The sequence below is a fragment of the Gasterosteus aculeatus genome, chromosome 3, assembly GCF_964276395.1.
Source record: "Gasterosteus aculeatus chromosome 3, fGasAcu3.hap1.1, whole genome shotgun sequence".
Classification (NCBI taxonomy): Eukaryota; Metazoa; Chordata; class Actinopteri; order Perciformes; family Gasterosteidae; genus Gasterosteus; species Gasterosteus aculeatus.
The window spans coordinates 4,588,566-4,605,453 of NC_135690.1; the positions used below are offsets into that span (position 1 = coordinate 4,588,566).

General features: G+C 44.7%; 2 protein-coding genes across 2 annotated transcripts in view; one reads left to right on the forward strand and one right to left on the reverse strand.

Annotated features, from left to right (window-relative positions):
- Positions 1–2,339, reverse strand: part of pappa2 (pappalysin 2) — a 52,588-nt gene extending 50,249 nt beyond the window's left edge. Inside the window, exon 1 of the mRNA XM_040171057.2 lies at positions 454–2,339. Coding sequence (XP_040026991.2) covers positions 454–1,441 — 988 coding nt within the window. The 5' untranslated portion in view covers positions 1,442–2,339. The remainder of the gene's footprint in view (positions 1–453) is intronic.
- Positions 2,340–5,613: 3,274 nt separating this feature from the next.
- Positions 5,614–16,840, forward strand: cop1 (COP1 E3 ubiquitin ligase). Its single transcript, XM_040171061.2, has 20 exons — positions 5,614–6,616; positions 6,780–6,839; positions 7,475–7,572; positions 7,863–7,927; positions 8,060–8,179; positions 9,797–9,865; positions 9,950–10,009; positions 10,128–10,207; positions 10,507–10,570; positions 10,922–11,036; positions 11,649–11,784; positions 11,885–12,028; positions 12,336–12,444; positions 13,048–13,129; positions 13,227–13,343; positions 14,565–14,682; positions 15,462–15,586; positions 15,714–15,874; positions 15,961–16,005; positions 16,232–16,840. The coding sequence occupies exons 1-20, from the start codon at positions 6,258–6,260 to the stop codon at positions 16,247–16,249; spliced, it is 2,145 nt and encodes a 714-aa protein (XP_040026995.1). The 5' UTR covers positions 5,614–6,257; the 3' UTR covers positions 16,250–16,840.
- Positions 16,841–16,888: the final 48 nt, after the last annotated feature.

The window sequence follows — 16,888 nt, forward strand, 5'->3', positions numbered from 1 at the left end:
ACTATACAGTGGTTGAATCAGTATTCAGATCCTTAGGTACAGTTATCATCATAATGAAATTACTCCATTACAAGTATATATTTGGTCTTTGTCAAAGAGATATGTGTTGATGCTGGAACAACAGGCCATGAAACATTGTATTGTTGTTCAATTTGACCATATGTGTCTGTGGTTGGCAACCTTTGCAGTTTAAAAGTTAAAATAAAATCACTCATTGCGCGGTAGAAATACTTCTCGTTAACTTTAATTTTATATGATGTTTTATATTAATATCACCTTTGCAATAATGTGATGGGTCCATTTTACTACTTTGTTATTTGAGACTATGTTGATTCAAATCCCTTCCCATTTACAGCTGCGTGGTTTTCTCTGGAAGAAGAGAATACATTTTGTGGAGTAAAGTACCTCCTATCAAGTCGCACACGTTGGAAATAACGCCGGTCTGTTACCCACCTGCTATGACTGCGGGGTTGCTCTGCCCTCCCTCGGGCTTCACCCACAGCTCCAGGCTGAACGTGTCCCTCGGCAGCTCCAGCCCCGCCGCCGGCGTCACCTTCAGCTGCTCCCGGCGCCCGCCGAAGTACAGGGCGGTCATCCAGGACGGGGGAACCCTTGGCACGGGACTCCCCCAGGGAGGGGAGCTGCCGCCGGGCAGGCTCGCAAGCGTATCCGCCTCTTCCACCTCCCCCGAGTAGTCCCCGGTACTGTCCTCCGGGGTCCCGGTCGAGGGCTGCTGGTCTCCATCTTCCTGCCGCACCGTGTAGAGGACCCGGAGCCCCGTGGTGTCAGTTGAGCTGTCGGGAAAAACTTTCGCCCAGCTGGAGTTGCCGTCGTCCTCGTAAGGAAAAGTCCCACCGAGGCTGCGGGTTACCCTGGAGCGGGGGGAGCGTAGGGACTTCGGACGGCCAGAGGAGACTTTCTGCTCGGCGTCATCCGGCAAAGACACCCCGGGCTTCGCTGTGGTGCGTTCACTGACATGCTCTGACCCTCTCGTATCGTTAGGGGAGCGTTTCTCGAACAACTGCCCGGGCAACGTTGCATAGCCGCCGCCTTCTCCCACCGCCACTTCCTCAGCGTCTCCCCGGCGTTGCTCATCCTCCCTCGCCGGAGCGACCCGATGCGCACCGGTGTCAAACCTGCACCCTCCCGCACAGACCGCGGGAGCGCCCCCGAGACTGTAAAGCTGTCTCCGGCTCGTGCGACTCCTCGGACGGGCCACTTGAGGGCGGTGTTGGAACGGGGAGGTGGAGCGCGCTTGCCGCCGGGACTTCCAGAGGCCGGAGACGGTGCAGGGTTCACCTGCCAGCCTGGAGAGCTCGCCGTCCGCCCGCCGGGCCATGGCGCGTTTGTACCGGCCGAGTGCGTCGGAGCGAACCGGGCTGAGCAGCCACGTGTTGGTGATGAGGACGAGAAAGACGGCCAGTTGTCTCATCGAAAACATTTTCTCAGAGAGGGAAGGTATTTAGTAAGGTTTTGTGGATCTTCCCGCTTCCAGGTCAGAGACAGGAGGTGTCACACCAGATTGGGGTTATTAGATTTGTTTGCGCACATTTACCCAGCAATAACACCACCGATGTTTTTGGCTGCTTTATCTTGTGAGGGGCATTCATGTATTTTGTTTCAGCAATTAGAAGAGTGAATGCAGACATACACGATCAGTGCATTCCGAAGAGGATCAAACCAACAAAGAGGATACAACATTCCAAGTGTCTCACGTGGAACTTAGTGCATATTCAGGCTCTTGGTATATATTTTAGTTTGACATTGTTTAACAAAATCACAGAATTCAATTTCAAATCCTTTCTGTTCGTGTCTCAAAATATCAGCAGCATCTGGCACGTTGTGCTTGTTTGCAGGTATCAGAGAAAACGTGCAACTAAAATCCACCGACAGAATAGAATGTCATTATTAAGCCATTGCAGTTCCCCCTAAACACAATACAAAATCATCAGAGGAATTCACTCCATGCGGACTTTGCGTAAAGCCCCTCGGTTCTTTTTACCTGACCCACAGCGGCATCTTTCTATAGTGCGTCCAGCTATATATATATATATGCATGTATATTAAGCAAACTATTAAAAGTCACTGCAGTGCAGCGCAAGGTGCCACGCGTCCTATTCGTTGAGCCGACAACAGGAGCTTTATATCTGAGAGAGGACCCCTAAGAAGTTAAAGTCCGTTCAATAAAAAAAAAAAAAAACGAAAATCCCGGTTCCTGCGTCCGCTGCCCGTCAGCTCCCTTCTTTGGTTTTTCTTTATTTTTGTTAGTGTGCGTCCGTGTGTGCGCGCCTCACAAGAGTGACTTGCTCTCCTCTGCACCGGTCCATGCAGGAGTAGTGATATCCTCCTCCATCTCTCTCTCTCTCTCTCTCTCTCTCTCTCTCTCTCTCTCTCTCTCTCTCTCTCTCTCTCTCTCTCTCTCTCTCTCTCTCTCTCATTCTCTGTAGTCCAAATGTATTTCTTATTTATCAGGGAGCCCCTGCCCCTGCACTGACATCACCGGTAGGGGAAGTGTGGTGTAGCTGGTGAGGGGGGAGTCGGTGTTGGACGTCCCTCTCTTTGCCTCACAGTTGTGTTTTACAAGGGAAACCCTCTCTCTCCTCTGCGTCTCCACGATGCGGAGGGGGACTATTCCCCCCTCAAGGAACGCACTGGTGGAATGTAATCTACATTTAGTCATATGCTTTTTTATATTCCCATTTCATTGTCCTCGATGCATGACACAATTAATTCCACCTACACTTTTACAAAATACTTATTGATTAATATATTGATATACTTTTACTTAATCAAAGCGTTCTCTTTTACTTTTAATGGAGTATTGTCATGATGCTGTGGAGCCTTAAACATTGGCAAACATGTTGCAAAGCAGAATTGCATATTATATTGTGAGTTATGAGTATCAAAAGTACAAGTATATCTTGCAAGCAGGTTGCTGTTTTTAAGGCATAACTATCAGATGTAAGAACGGTCCCTGAAGTTACTGCCCCCCCCCCCCCCACACCCCCTTCCAATTGTCCACGTCTTCTCAATGGGAGGCCCCAAGCGTCAACCGGGTAACAGATGAACATATGTGAAGGTGGCTGAGATGGGGGGCTGAGGACACTTAATTGTGTCAGATCTCTCCCTTGGTGCTATTTTCTTTATTCCCCACACACAAACACACACACACACGCAAACACACACCCACACCCACACACTCCTTAAGGGATGGAGGTGAGGTTTAAGTGCGGTCCTTCCCCCTTTCTCAACTGTGTCTCTCTCTTCCTCTCACTGCCTGCCCTCCTCTCCCCCATCTAACCCATCTCGCCCCCTCATGCTTCGGCTCTCCTCAGTGGGACGACCTGGACGGGAGCCACATCTCTCGTTGTTTTGTTTCATGCCCGTTTTTTCTTATCATTTGAAAACTGCTAGCTGCTCAGCGCGGAGGTCTTTTGCTTGGGAAGAACCACAAAGGCCTAAAACAAATCTATAAATGTAAGAGATACACTTTTATCATTTCACAGTCTGATGCTCAGGGTCCACTTCCATTTGTGTTCCAGAGCTTTCTAAGGTAGTATTATTAGTATTATACATTTTTCTTTTCCATTCAGAAATTATGGTCACTTATTCTCACATGGTACAGATTTCTATCTAATACTATACAAAATATACTTGAGTTTTAGTCCGTGCTTGCGACCAGGTGACTCTGCAGGGCCCGATGTAAGCTCATCCAACTGCTGAGAAGCTTTTAGGTAACTTATGCCACGCCCCTCCAAACTCACAAGACAGGTGTACACCACGGTTCTGCTAATGACATGCAGAGAAGTTAATTATTGTATTTAGTCACAATCCACACTCTGGGTGCGTGTGTGTGTGGGGGGGGCTATGATCGTCTGTCGCCGTTCCACACCTTAAACTGTAAACGCGGCCCCCTTCTTCTCCCCATCACATTTTTTGTCAGGCTCAATTTGCAAACAGGGCCCTGGTTCTGAGGCAGGAGATGGAGATAGAGAGGAGGAGGGGTGCTGGCCGTTATGGCAGGGGCCCCCCGAAGGGGTAAGAAAATGGTTCCTAAAGAGTGGGAGGCAGGAATTCCACAATCCCAGCCTGCCTGACTGAGGGATCTGCCTGCTAAACATTCAGCTTGTTCTGCTGGCCAAGTGCCCTTTGAAATCCAGCTGCAACTGTGTTGGAGAAAAAGAAACAAGAGAAACAGGTGGGGTGGGGTTTGGAGAAGTAACTTAAAAAAAAAAGACAAGAAAAATGAAGACGAAAAGGAAAAGAGCGATTGTGTGTGTCTGTGTGTGTGTGAGAGAGAGAGAGAATCTGAATGAGTGTGCTCCACCGAGGGCCTCACCCCCCGCGGGAAGGAACCTCCACAGATTATCCTTCATCTGGGTTTGTCGTTTTCGACCCCGTCGACCCCGAAGGCCCCGTCCTCTGTAGTCCCCCCACCTTTCTCTCTCCCCCTCTCTCTCTCTTTCACACACACTTTTTCCACCACTCACTCACTCATTCCTCCACACGTCCTCATTAAAAGAGTGTCACCCACTCTTATACACGCAAGCAACCTGGTGACCCCATGCAAAAGAGAGAGGACCCCAATGGGAGAAAGTTCCGGCTGATAAGCGGGACAAATGAGGAGGGGAAGAAAGGAGAAAAAACAGGAGAAAGAAAGATGACAAGGTTTTCACCACCGCTGGTGGAAAGTGGAGATGGAGAAGGGCTGCAGGCAGACGAGTGCAACACGGTGTATATGTTTAGTACTGCAGGCGTTCTATAGCTGAAAACTGATGTTTGTGTTTTTCATTCACACCGTTTATCTACTTTGAAAAGTATAACTTTAAATCTGTTTCATTTATTTTATACCTTACTCATCCATCATCTCTCTAAAACCCAAAGGTCTTATTCGAAGACGTAGTGAAAAAAAGACAGCTTTAATCTGTATATGTTTCATAATTTGATATGTTTCATGTATTTCCTTTAATTAGACTGGACATTGAATGAATATTCCTGCTATTAGCACGTTTTGTTTCACATGTGTGACCCGTACATGCAGACTAAGACACCCTGTACAGCACTTGGTGGTCCCAACTGACACATGTAGGGCTACACTTTCTTCCGCAAACAAAAACATGGGAAAATCCATATTTGCGCTGAGGATCCCTTGTTTGTTCACGTGGTGGAGAAGGATCGGAAAAGCAAGTAGCGGGCTCAAGTGTGACCGTGAATACGTTAATGCTCCACAGGTTTTATTTGCAAAGCTGCAGGTGGATGCTTGAATTGGCTCCCCTGCCCTTTATTTTTTTTGGGGAGGGGGTCTCCCTGTAAGAAAAAAAAGAACGTGGACACTGTGTCTCTGTGGTTTACGGGAATCATTATAATATTTCAAGCACATTATAAAAATGATTTGTCTACTGAGATAGGCCTATATGCTTAGAATCTTTTTTCAAAAGAAATATTAAAGGGGTTTTTCATTTTCAGTCCCTTTATATGTTATTTAATGATTCAGTTATAATATTGCCATATTGGCTTTGTAAAGTGGCATTACAGTATTTCTAATAAACCGCTGTGAAGCTACCGTTGAGTATAAACAATAGAATGCACGAGAAAGCCTTTAAAAAAAAAAAATTCAACATTTTAATCAGACTGCAGTGCCACTTATTACAATTTTACCCTTTAAACAGATCATTTCAGTGTAATGAGAGAGATGTATTTCACATGCACGTGGCCAAATGAAAATCAATCGAACATGGACCTCGCTTTGGTTGTAGTCTCAAAGTATTACTTAATGTTATTGTCATTGCGATTCGATATACATACGAATCACATAATAACAGCCACAAACTTGTTGCGCGTGGTGCGTATTTCCATTTCCGCAGTTGCACTCCTGCTCGCTAGGGGGAAGTAGCGCAAGAGCGGGGGCGCACTGACACCTGGGTAATCGAGGACACTCGGGAGATTCCTGTCCGTGGCTACCATAGCTAGCCGGCTGCTAATCTCTTGGACAACGCAGTTGTGGTTATTTCATTGGCTGTTTCAATGTCCGCGTCTGTTGTCCTTCGCACCTCGGGGACTTCCTAATGCGTGACAAAAGCGAGGCGGGCACGTTTAAATACGCTGGATGTTCGGTCACTGTTTCTCACAGGATGCTAGCACATAAGCCAGCCAACTAGCTAGCAGACCTGCTAATACAGCCAAATAGCAGCACTCTCCGGATGCTTTGAGCAGCGAAAAAGACAGCGGATTTTGGCGAGTGTTCGAGTCGGCCCCGCATGATGTCAAACAACCGGCCACAGCAAAGCGCCGGGGGGGCGAGTCCGGTGCCCAGCACGAGTAATGTCAGCGGCAGCAGCAGCGCTGGAGGCACCGGGAGCACAAACGGTGGCGGTGGGACCAACGGTAGCAACGGTAACAACTCTGCAAATGTTGTGCCCTCGCGGACCCCGACAGGGAGCGGCGAGGGGGCCCTGGCTGTGCCGACGTTGGCCGCCGTGCCGGCGTCGCGGGGCGGCTTCGCGTCTCTCAGCCGACCCACGGCGTCCTCGGGCAGCAGAAAGAAATCCCTCCACCAAGCGCCCCTTTACAACGGCCTCCTGAACTCCTACGAGGATAAAAGCAACGACTTTGTCTGGTTAGTTTTCTCCGCAGTGAAGAAAAAGTGATATCTGCACACTGTGGCAGAAGGCTTCCGAAGCTTACTGCAAGCGTGTCAAAATGTTGACACGCACTTCACATGTTTTGTGTGTGTGTGTGTGTGTGTGTGTGTGTGTGTGCGTGTGCGTGTACTTTTCCAGTCCCATTTGCTTCGAAATGATAGAAGAGGCCCACATGACGAAGTGTGGACACAGTTTTTGGTAAGTGTTCGGCTGGGCCGGCGGGACAGCTGCTTCAAGGCACAGGGTTTGGAGGTTGTTGGACATTAATGTCCCACATTGTGTGGAAACTCTTGTTGTGTGAAGACCGTGAGCTCATCACAAGTACCAATAGAGGACTCTGTTTATCAGTCAGACTTTTCCAAAGACAATAACCAATGTGAGTGATGCCTACCGCTCCTTCCCCCCAGTTGTCCACTAGTTGATCCAAGTGGACAAGTAACCCCTAAACAAACATTCTACCCTATAAAAAAAAGTAAACAAACAAAAAACAAAGGTATCGTTTACCCAGTTGACTAAATAAAAAAATCGAATCCAGTCTTTGCATTACAGGGAGAAGTTACAAAATTGTCCTGGCACATATTTCTGCAGACTGCCATCGTCGAACGTGAGTTTAATCAAAAATAGTGCAAGAAAAGGATAAAAACGAAAAGGATAAAAACGACTCAAAACGTGTTCAGCGACATGGTGAGAATAAGGAAGTCCACCTTTTAGCAGAGTGAGGTACGGCTTAACTTAAGCACTGATAAGTGCCGCTGTAATACTGTAACATTGCGCTCATGTTAGTGAATTGATTCAACCTCTCCACAGTTTTCAGTTGTCTCTCCCGTCCGCAGTTTCAAGTGTATCCGCCAGAGTCTGGAGGACAGCAACCGATGTCCCAAGTGTAACTACATTGTCGACAACGTGGATCAGCTCTACCCCAACTTTCTCGGTGAGTGTTTAGCATCAGCGGGTCGAAAGCCCTTTTCTCCTTTCATGCGATATAGAAACACACACGTTTGGGAGTGAACACACGCTTCACGAATGCCCTTACTGTTACAGCAGACTAAAGTCATTGCATATTTATAGTTTTGTGTCTGTGAGAAATATTAGTTCTAATACAAGTTGTGGATTGTTCCTGACTCTGACAACTGAACCAACTCACCCAAAGGACCACAGCTTTCCTGTTAACGGTGTGTTTCTTTCATATACTTACGTGGCGTTTCCAACTTTCTCACCCAGTAAATGAACTGATCCTCAAACAGAAGCAACGGTCGGAGGAGAAAAGGCTCAAACTGGATCATCCTGTAAGCACACAAGCTCACAGCAACTGCTCTGTATCTTCCTGCTTACAAGTTTTCACTCTGACAATCTGTCAATATACGTTTTATTATGAAGATTCTGTTGTTTGTAGCCGACCGGTTCCTCTGACCCCACAGAATGGGTCGAGGTGGCAGGTGTTCCAGGACGTGTTGAGTCCCGACCAGGAGAACTTGGACCTGGCTAATGTCAATCTGATGCTGGAGCTCCTGGTCCAGAAGAAGAAGCAGCTGGAGGCGGTAAGTAAGGGTCTCCTGGTGGTCAGATGGCTGCTTGGATTCACGTATGGCTGCACAATACTTAAGCAGATATTAACTTTAACCTCTTATTCAATTTTAAAAGGAGGACTATACAAATGCTAGATATATTCGACGTATTTTTGCCATTGAATAGAGAGTAATCTACTTGGTCTACCTCCGCCTGCAGCGCTGGGTAGAATCATCATAGAACTGAATCCAAACTATCCCTTTTTTTGAAGACGTTGCGCAATAACACAAACTAAGAAAATGTCCTGCATTAATTCCCAAAGCCCAAGATGATGTTGGTCAATGTCTTTATGTCCAAGAAAAGATATAAGACTCAGTTTACTGTGATTCATATTTAAAAAGCTGGAACATCACTTTTTCTTTCTTACAAAATGAATCGAATGAGTTGGTTATCAAAGTAGTTGTTTATTCAATTAAAAAGCTGAGAGCTTATTGATATATTCTTGTAGCTTTACTTAATACCAAATGTGCTACAGGCCTAATGAAATTAATTAGAGCTTTTGCAGTACCTGGACCAGGCAGGGCAAAGGTTGGGTTCGGGAACAAAAGAAATCCATTTCTCATTTGGAAAATATGCACAGTTCTCTCTTACGCATGTTGATAATTGTAAATAACTTTGACACATCACCACTGATCTTTTAAGGGCTCAATATATGCACTGCTAACACGACTGACATGCTGCGATGGCCAAACATTAATAAAATCACACAATACTTTTTTCAACTTATTTCAGTCCACTTGTGTATTTATGGCCTGATTTTTCTTAACCCTTTGATGTCCTTGCTAAGAAAAAAGTAGTGGAAATGATTTCATTGCATTTTTGCTTTCTGGGCAATATTAATATTATCTGTTTACAACATCATAGCACAATTAAAGTAGTAGAAACGGCTCTACTTGGTCAATTGGGGTCATTACATTTTTCAATAATATATAATGACTCGATGTTCTCTAGAGCAGACGGTTAAAGGGTTAAACCTATTGTCTACCATGTAGAGATAGCAGATTAGTGCCGGCGTCACGTTCACAAGTGTTTTTCCAGACTTTGTTCAACTTTTTAAAATCACACGTGTACTCCAAATATCTGTAGAGAACTGCTCACTTTTTATTTGTTTTGTCATACTCACATTGTTGAGCAACATGTCCTTTACTTAGTGACAGATTTCATCACAAGTTCGGCGTCTTGAATTTGGCTGTCAGTGGTTTCATCCATAACTTCTTTTTAATCAGACCCTGATGTGAATCTGTGCGCTGGATGTTGCACCCCAACGTCTCTGCTGTTTTTAATACTTTTGTCTGGACAAAGAAACGGTCCAAGATGGGACTTGACTTTCCGCTCTCAGTTTGCTTTGTTATGCCAGTCATTCCTTGGTTTGAGACTTATTTCTGTAGCTGACTTGAATAGCAGGAACAAATCCTCATAATCTGTCACCCCCCGTTTTCAATCATTCCTTCTCGGCACTGCGAAGCCTTTGCAAACCCCACACCAGGGCTGGAAAGCGCACTGGAACCTTCTTATTCCAGTAAAAGTATTTTAACCTGAGAGAAGTGAAAGTGAATATTCTTGATTAAAAATGAACATGTCTTCACTAGGAATCTCAAGCAGCTCAGAGACAGATCCTCATGGAGTTCTTGAAAGAAGCCAGGAGAAACAAGAGAGAGGTACCGGTGCTTTTGATATTCATGTTACAGCTGTACTGCTGCCTGGCAAAGCCTAATGATCCGCGTCTCTGGCTCCGTCTACAGCAACTGGAGCAACTGCAGAAAGAGCTCAGCTTCCTTGAAGAGGACATTAAGCGCGTTGAGGTAAAACAAAAGACTCTCCGCGTGTTGTGAATGTGTTGTCACAGTTATAAACCCCTACAATGGGGTGAAATGCTGTGACTGTAACTGGAGAGAAACCTGTTATTTCTGTGTTGTACAGGAGATGAGCGGGTTGTACAGTCCCATGATGGAGGCCGAGTGTACGGTGCCTAATGTTGAGGCTCCCTCACCAGCACCCAGGTACAGCCGACTGCCTCTATGGTTATATCTAGATAAGATGTACAATCTATGAGTCCATCGTCATCACGAACAATCACATTCAGCCTCTGTGATAGAAACACAGACAGGTCCACACTGATTCATATTTTGCCTGTGACTCTGATAACAAGTACGGGCGTAGAGCAGGACCCAAGCACACAGCTGGGTAAAATCCGAAGGAACTACTTTTTTAATAGCAAAGCATGTGCGTATGGTGAGGATGTTACGGCTCCTGTCCACTGACACCGTCTCTGTATGTGTGTTGTTTGCTCGTTGTGTAGCTGCAGCAGTATGATGGAGACGACAGACTACATCCAGCCTCCAGGTTTTGGCGGAGCAACTCCGGTAACTCCGAGAAACAGACACACCCTGTGTATTAGCCATTTCTTCAATATTTACGTCTGTTATTTTCATTATCTTTTGGGATTTAAATTGATTTGTAATCTGGTTTGTTTGCATACTTCTCATCAGCACATTTTTATAATAAGGATGCATTGCATGGTTTTGCTTCCAAAGGAATATTAGAAGGTGTTCCATAGTTCTTAGAAAGTAGAAGTAATACATGTACTCAAGTTGTGTAGTGATAGAGTGAACTTTAACAGCAAAAACACACACTCTCAGTAAAACTATGAATACGTTTGGACAGAGTAAATGTAAATGTTTAGCAGTGACATGACTGCACACGTTTTTTTCCAGCTCAAAAGACAGACCTGGTACAACAGCACGCTGGCGTCGAGGAGGAAGAGGCTCACTGCTCATTTTGAGGATCTGGAGCAGTGCTACTTCTCCAACAAAATGTCCCGAATCACAGGTACTAATCCCACAGGGAATTGGACCATCACTCTCAATAGCACAATAGCAGTTTGTCTGAAGACATCTATAGGTAGACACCTGGAGGAAGGACTTGAATAAGAGAAAAAGTCAAAAGGAAGAATGAGAAAAGGCAGGTACCTGACATACTCCTGTAATCGTAATTTATTGCTGTTACAATTCATTCAAGCTCTATTCAGTAAAAGTAAGTGTTGTTAAACGTATATTACGATGTTTTACTGCTGTGATTCTTCCCTTAAATGTAATCTTGGAACATGTTGATTTTGGCATGAAACTTGAATAAATTAAGTTGTTAGAAGGAGACATTTTTAATACCAATATAAAATAGATATTAGAGAACAAACTATCCCTCAGTTCCAAGCATGTTAAAACACATTCAAACTAATGCCCCAAACTGTTTGTATAAGCATTAAAAAGAAATATCAACAACAAAAAAACTCTTAGCTGATATGTCACATTGGCGATCCTCAATCCCAATCAAGAAGCTGATCGTGGCTTCTGCCCCCTTTCCCCAATAACTGTCAGCATGCGGTTCCTGCCTCCATTGCTCCTTGCAAACAATCTTTTCTTGGTGTCCATCTGTTGTGTCCAGATGAAGGCAGGAACTTGAACCAGTTGGATGATTTTATGGAGTGTCTGTCCAAGTTTACCCGCTACAACTCGGTGCGGCCACTCGCCACCCTCTCGTACGCCAGCGACCTCTACAACGGCTCCAGCATCGTCTCCAGGTACCTAAAGGGGAAAGGTCTCTTCATCAACATCTCAATCACTCTGTTGCACTGATCTTTTAAAGTGTAACCTTTTCTCAATGACTGCATTGCTTTCCAGTATTGAGTTTGACCGTGACTGCGACTACTTCGCCATCGCTGGCGTGACTAAGAAGATCAAGGTGTTTGAGTACGGCACGGTGATCCAGGACGCGGTGGACATCCACTACCCCGTGAATGAAATGACCTGCAATTCCAAAATCAGGTAGGGGCAATCACTCTTTCACATAGTCCAGGTACTCAAGACCCAAAGGGAGAAATGTTGTTGTTTTTAACACATATTCAATAAAGATAATGATGCTGGAGAAACACTCTACTGGTTTCTAAATGTATTAAATCAAGTACACTTATCAGCACATGGTGAGACAGCAAGCATCATCATTGATGGGGCAGGAATGTTAGCACTGTCTAGGACTCAGGCATCTGATCTGTAAAATCAATGTCATACATGACATGGCGAATGAAGCCGTTATTCAGAACCTAACAAACTGCACTTCCCATATTTGTTGTAGCTGTATCAGCTGGAGCAGCTACCACAAGAACCTTCTGGCCAGCAGTGATTACGAGGGTACTGTCATCCTGTGGGACGGGTTCACCGGCCAGAGGTCCAAAGTCTACCAGGTATGATGCTTAGCAGGCGTAGGAGGTGTTCAGAGCAGCAGGTCTTCCCAACATAACAATGCCGCTTGTCTAATATGCAGGTCACCTACTTGCACAAGGCTGAGTTTAGATAGTTATTGAACACAAATAATAAATGGGTAGAAAACAAGCGCCCCTTCTTCCTTTAATTCTCGCTGGAGGACACCATCTCACTCCGGGCACAGACGGGCACAAATGCAACGCTCAATTACAAAAGCCCCCCTCAGTCCCGAAAGAGCTCCTAAGTTGCCATGTGAACAGTTGTGAGTGAATATGAGTGGAGTTTCTGGTACACTGCTCGTGTACTTAGAACGTGTGCCCTCCAGCTGAATGATGTCATCCCTGACATTGTTTTGCTCGTACCTCTCCTGTTCACGATGTAAGCCCAAGATTCCTAAATTCACCCTCCACTGTGTAATATATGTATTTATCTGTGTGTGTTACTCCTTGTAGGAAAGTGGGTGTTGTGTAACCCTCTCATACAATGTCAATCAATAAATTATCATTGCAACCTAGTCACTTTGTAGAGTGAACAGGGGACATGGTGCACTTTTTTAATTACGGTTTCTTCTGTTTCCTTTTCAGGAGCATGAAAAAAGGTGTTGGAGTGTCGACTTCAATCTAATGGACCCAAAGTTGTTGGCCTCCGGTTCTGATGATGCAAAAGGTAACTGGACCAGTATTCCTTTTGTCGCACACGGTTCGGTAACAAATCATCCTTCCGGCTCATAGAGGAATCTTCATGTCTGTTTGTTGTGTTTCAGTGAAGCTGTGGTCGACCAATCTTGATAACTCAGTGGCCAGCATCGAGGCCAAAGCCAATGTCTGCTGTGTGAAATTCAGCCCGACCTCCAGGTACCATCTGGCCTTTGGCTGTGCAGGTGAGATCTGGATGGGCTTTAGGTCGGGTTTGTCAGATTTCTCTCGTCTTTATTTTTTTGTCAGAGACATTCAAAGCTTGTTTCAGGTTCTCGAACGAAGTCCAAATGTCTATCATCACATAGTATATTCACCTTTTACAATGTGACACATGTGTCAATGTGTTTTTGGGTTGTAGTTATATCAATTCAATTTATAGAACTGTTAGATTGCTGCTCTGTCGCTCCATTACGAAACGCTTATCCAACAGTTATGGATCACTGTGTTTTTGGGAAACGGGGGAAAGATTCAGGGAAAAGCCTTTGGATGATCACACGCAATGTGTTTCTGTGCAAGATCTCTGCCTGTCTCTTTCTCTCTTGTTTGTACAGGACCTGACACATGTGGAAGCCCATTTCCACCAGTAAAAAGACCTTAATTTAAGTCTAAAAATGAAAGCTCCTCAAAACAATGAATGTTTGTCGAAGTAAGGAGACACTTTGTTATGGAATCTCAAAAGACATTCTTTCTGATACTATATTATTAATCAACCAAAAATGATATACGCTCTCAAAATGAGGAATCTCAGACTTATCTTTAACCAATGATTCAGTATGTGAAGACAATGAGAAGCTGATAACTAATGCATGTTTCTCATAAGATTTGCAGGATGTTTTATTATTTTTTTCCATTGGCAGGAATGGGTCTCCACAGACTCAGGCCTTACAACCAGTTAATTCATTTCAGATGTTAAAAGTCCAAAAATGTCTTGGGCAAAAGACTTGTTGTTCCTCTCATCGTGATGTATTAACATTTTTACACACCTCACACTTCTGTAGCTTGTCATCGTAGACAACAACGTTTCTTGTGCTTTCTTAGACTCCTGTGGTCCTGACAAACTGCTGAAAACTTAATTTGTTGCTCACTTGGGGGAGAAGGGAGAATTTTAAATATTCCCTTGTACACAGAAACAATCCTTCAAGTCCCTAACATTGTACAAACCAGAGACTCTGGTATAATCCAGCGGTGAACCTGCCCTAGTTTCTTTAGCCCGATCGCTGTGTGACACAGGCCAAAAGAACCCCCTCCTTCCTTGTTAAAGTCCATAGTGAAGCTTGTATATTGGAGTGACAGCCAGCAGGCACTGTGTTGCACCGTCACTCCTACGCGACGGCCCGGCTTAGTGGTGACTCGGTGATTGACACCAAATGAATGCATACCCTTTCTTTTTTTTCTCCATGCAGACCACTGTGTCCACTACTATGATCTCCGCAACACTAAGCAGCCCATCATGGTGTTCAAAGGCCACAGGAAGGCTGTGTCTTACGCCAAGTTTGTCAACGGAGAGGAGATAGTTTCTGCGTAAGTTATTTTTAGCAGTGCTGTGCTAAAGTTTTATTCTTGCCATCTAGAATCAGCTGTATAGATTGCGCCTGGTTCTTAACCAGAAAGTTTTCCATAGAAATCCAACCAGGAGTATGGACATAGTGCTGAGTTCGACAGCAGCTTCTCAAACATCCTCTCTCCTCTCTCTCTGTGTCTTTACATGAGGAGTCCTGCTTTTCTCTGACATACAGCACTCCAAATCAGTACATTGTGAGACTCTCATCGCGGCAGAGAGAAGTAAAAGATAAAACATGTGTCTACATTTCCCTCCAGTAGACGCTGAACTCTTTCGAGAATGCGAGAAAGAGAGGAAATGTCTGTAGTTTACCACAACAAGCAGAAGATGAATCTGCAGAAAAGCAGATTTGTCGGTCCTCGTCCCCTGCACCTTCGCTAATTGTTCAGCTGCAGGTGTATTTTATGGATTTTCGAACTACTTGTTGATGCTCAAGAAGGAATATTTCATTAGACACAAGAATTACAAAGCAATTTTAATACATTCCTTAATAATCATCTTCCCTTTTCACAAAATAATAGTAATTTCAATGAACCAAACAGAGTACTAGTAACGATACCATCCCTACTATTAGGTTGTCTGTATACCAAATGACTTGTCTTTACTCATTTTACAGGAAAGCCGCTCTGATTGCGAGGCTGACTGTTGATAATATCCTCCCTCTGATTAGCGGAGACCCCTTCTGGTTGAAGACTTGTAACCAACGTGTGACTCGTTTTGTGTATTTACGCCCTTTCAGTTCCACGGACAGTCAGCTGAAGCTGTGGAATGTCAACAAACCTCACTGCTTGCGCTCCTTCAAGGGTCACATCAATGAGAAGAACTTTGTGGGCCTGGCCTCCAATGGAGACTACGTTGCCTGTGGTAAGCATTGATTTTTAAAATGGGCCGTAAGGCAGGATGTCCTTGATATTTGCGCAAGGAGGGCCGCAGAAGTAGATTAAAGACAAAAAAGACAAACCGCTTTTTTGTCTTTTGTGTGTTTGTACAGGCAGTGAAAACAACTCCCTGTACTTGTACTACAAAGGGCTGTCCAAGACTTTATTAACATTCAAGTTCGACACGGTTAAGAGCGTCTTGGACAAAGACAAGAAGGAGGACGACACCAACGAGTTTGTCAGCGCAGTCTGCTGGAGAGCGCTGCCCGACGGAGTGAGTTCCGATCACAGCTGCTAATGACGGTCAGAGAGAGGAAGTACCTATTTGTTGGGTTTAATCAATGGTGCTTTGTTTTTCAGGAGTCAAATGTCTTGATTGCAGCAAACAGTCAAGGAACAATCAAGGTTTGGATTCTGGAAGTTGCACATAAAACATACCGATAAAGACAGCGTTTTGCATTTCTCCTGAAGAGTTTGTTGCTAATTAGTTATCTGCCAATCAACCAATCTGCGGGTGTCATACTATAGAAGCCATGAGTGCGCTCCTCTTGTTTTAACCCTTTGTCCCCGGTGACGTAACGGCTCAGTCTTCTCTCTCTCTCTCTCTCTCTCTCTCTCTCTCTCCGCGCAGGTTCTTGAGCTCGTCTGAAGGCCCGGCCACGTCTCAGTGTGTTTTAGAAACGTCCATCAGCTTCGTTGTCTGATGGAAGATCAGTGCAATGAAGGGAGGAACCTGAGCTGCCCACTCAACCCGGATAGCTGTCTTATTTTTAATTAGCTGCAGCGAAACAGACTGGACCAGTTTATCAGTACAGCGGGAGAAGATGTGCTGCTGTTTCACAGCAAGAGAAACGAGACCAAGTTTGAGCACACAATGGAACAAGAGACTTTGTTTTTTTACGGTAAAATTATATCAGCTACGATAGAAACGCCTCTTTATGAATTTAGGTCAAATCAAAACTTGTATCTTTTCTTTTTTTATATATTTTTTTAAATCAAGCTGTTGCTCTCAAGGAAACATCCATCCAAACGCTACCAGTGTGATGTATTTTTTTTGCTTTTTAAAGGCCGAAGCACATGACAAAATCCCACGCAAAAATCATGACTTGGAACCGCCCCTCCACGTACACACACACACACACTCATTTTTGTCATCCAAATGCTTACCCTCTTTTCCTGTCGTTCTTTGTGTTTTTCAGATTGGGAGAAACCAGTTTTAATAAATAAGACTTGAATTTCATTCTGTTGAGCGTATCGTGGCTTCCTTTTCTGGCTTTAGTGTAGCATG

What these genes read in the sequence shown, in the direction of transcription:
- cop1 (XM_040171061.2), top strand. Translation starts at nt 6,258, where the DNA reads ATGATGTCAAACAACCGGCCACAGCAAAGCGCCGGGGGGGCGAGTCCG. An exon ending in GCTCCCTCACCAGCACCCAG is followed by an intron (nt 10,208 to 10,506) that starts GTACAGCCGACT and finishes CTCGTTGTGTAG; the next exon opens with CTGCAGCAGTATGATGGAGA. An exon ending in ACCTGCAATTCCAAAATCAG is followed by an intron (nt 12,029 to 12,335) that starts GTAGGGGCAATC and finishes TATTTGTTGTAG; the next exon opens with CTGTATCAGCTGGAGCAGCT.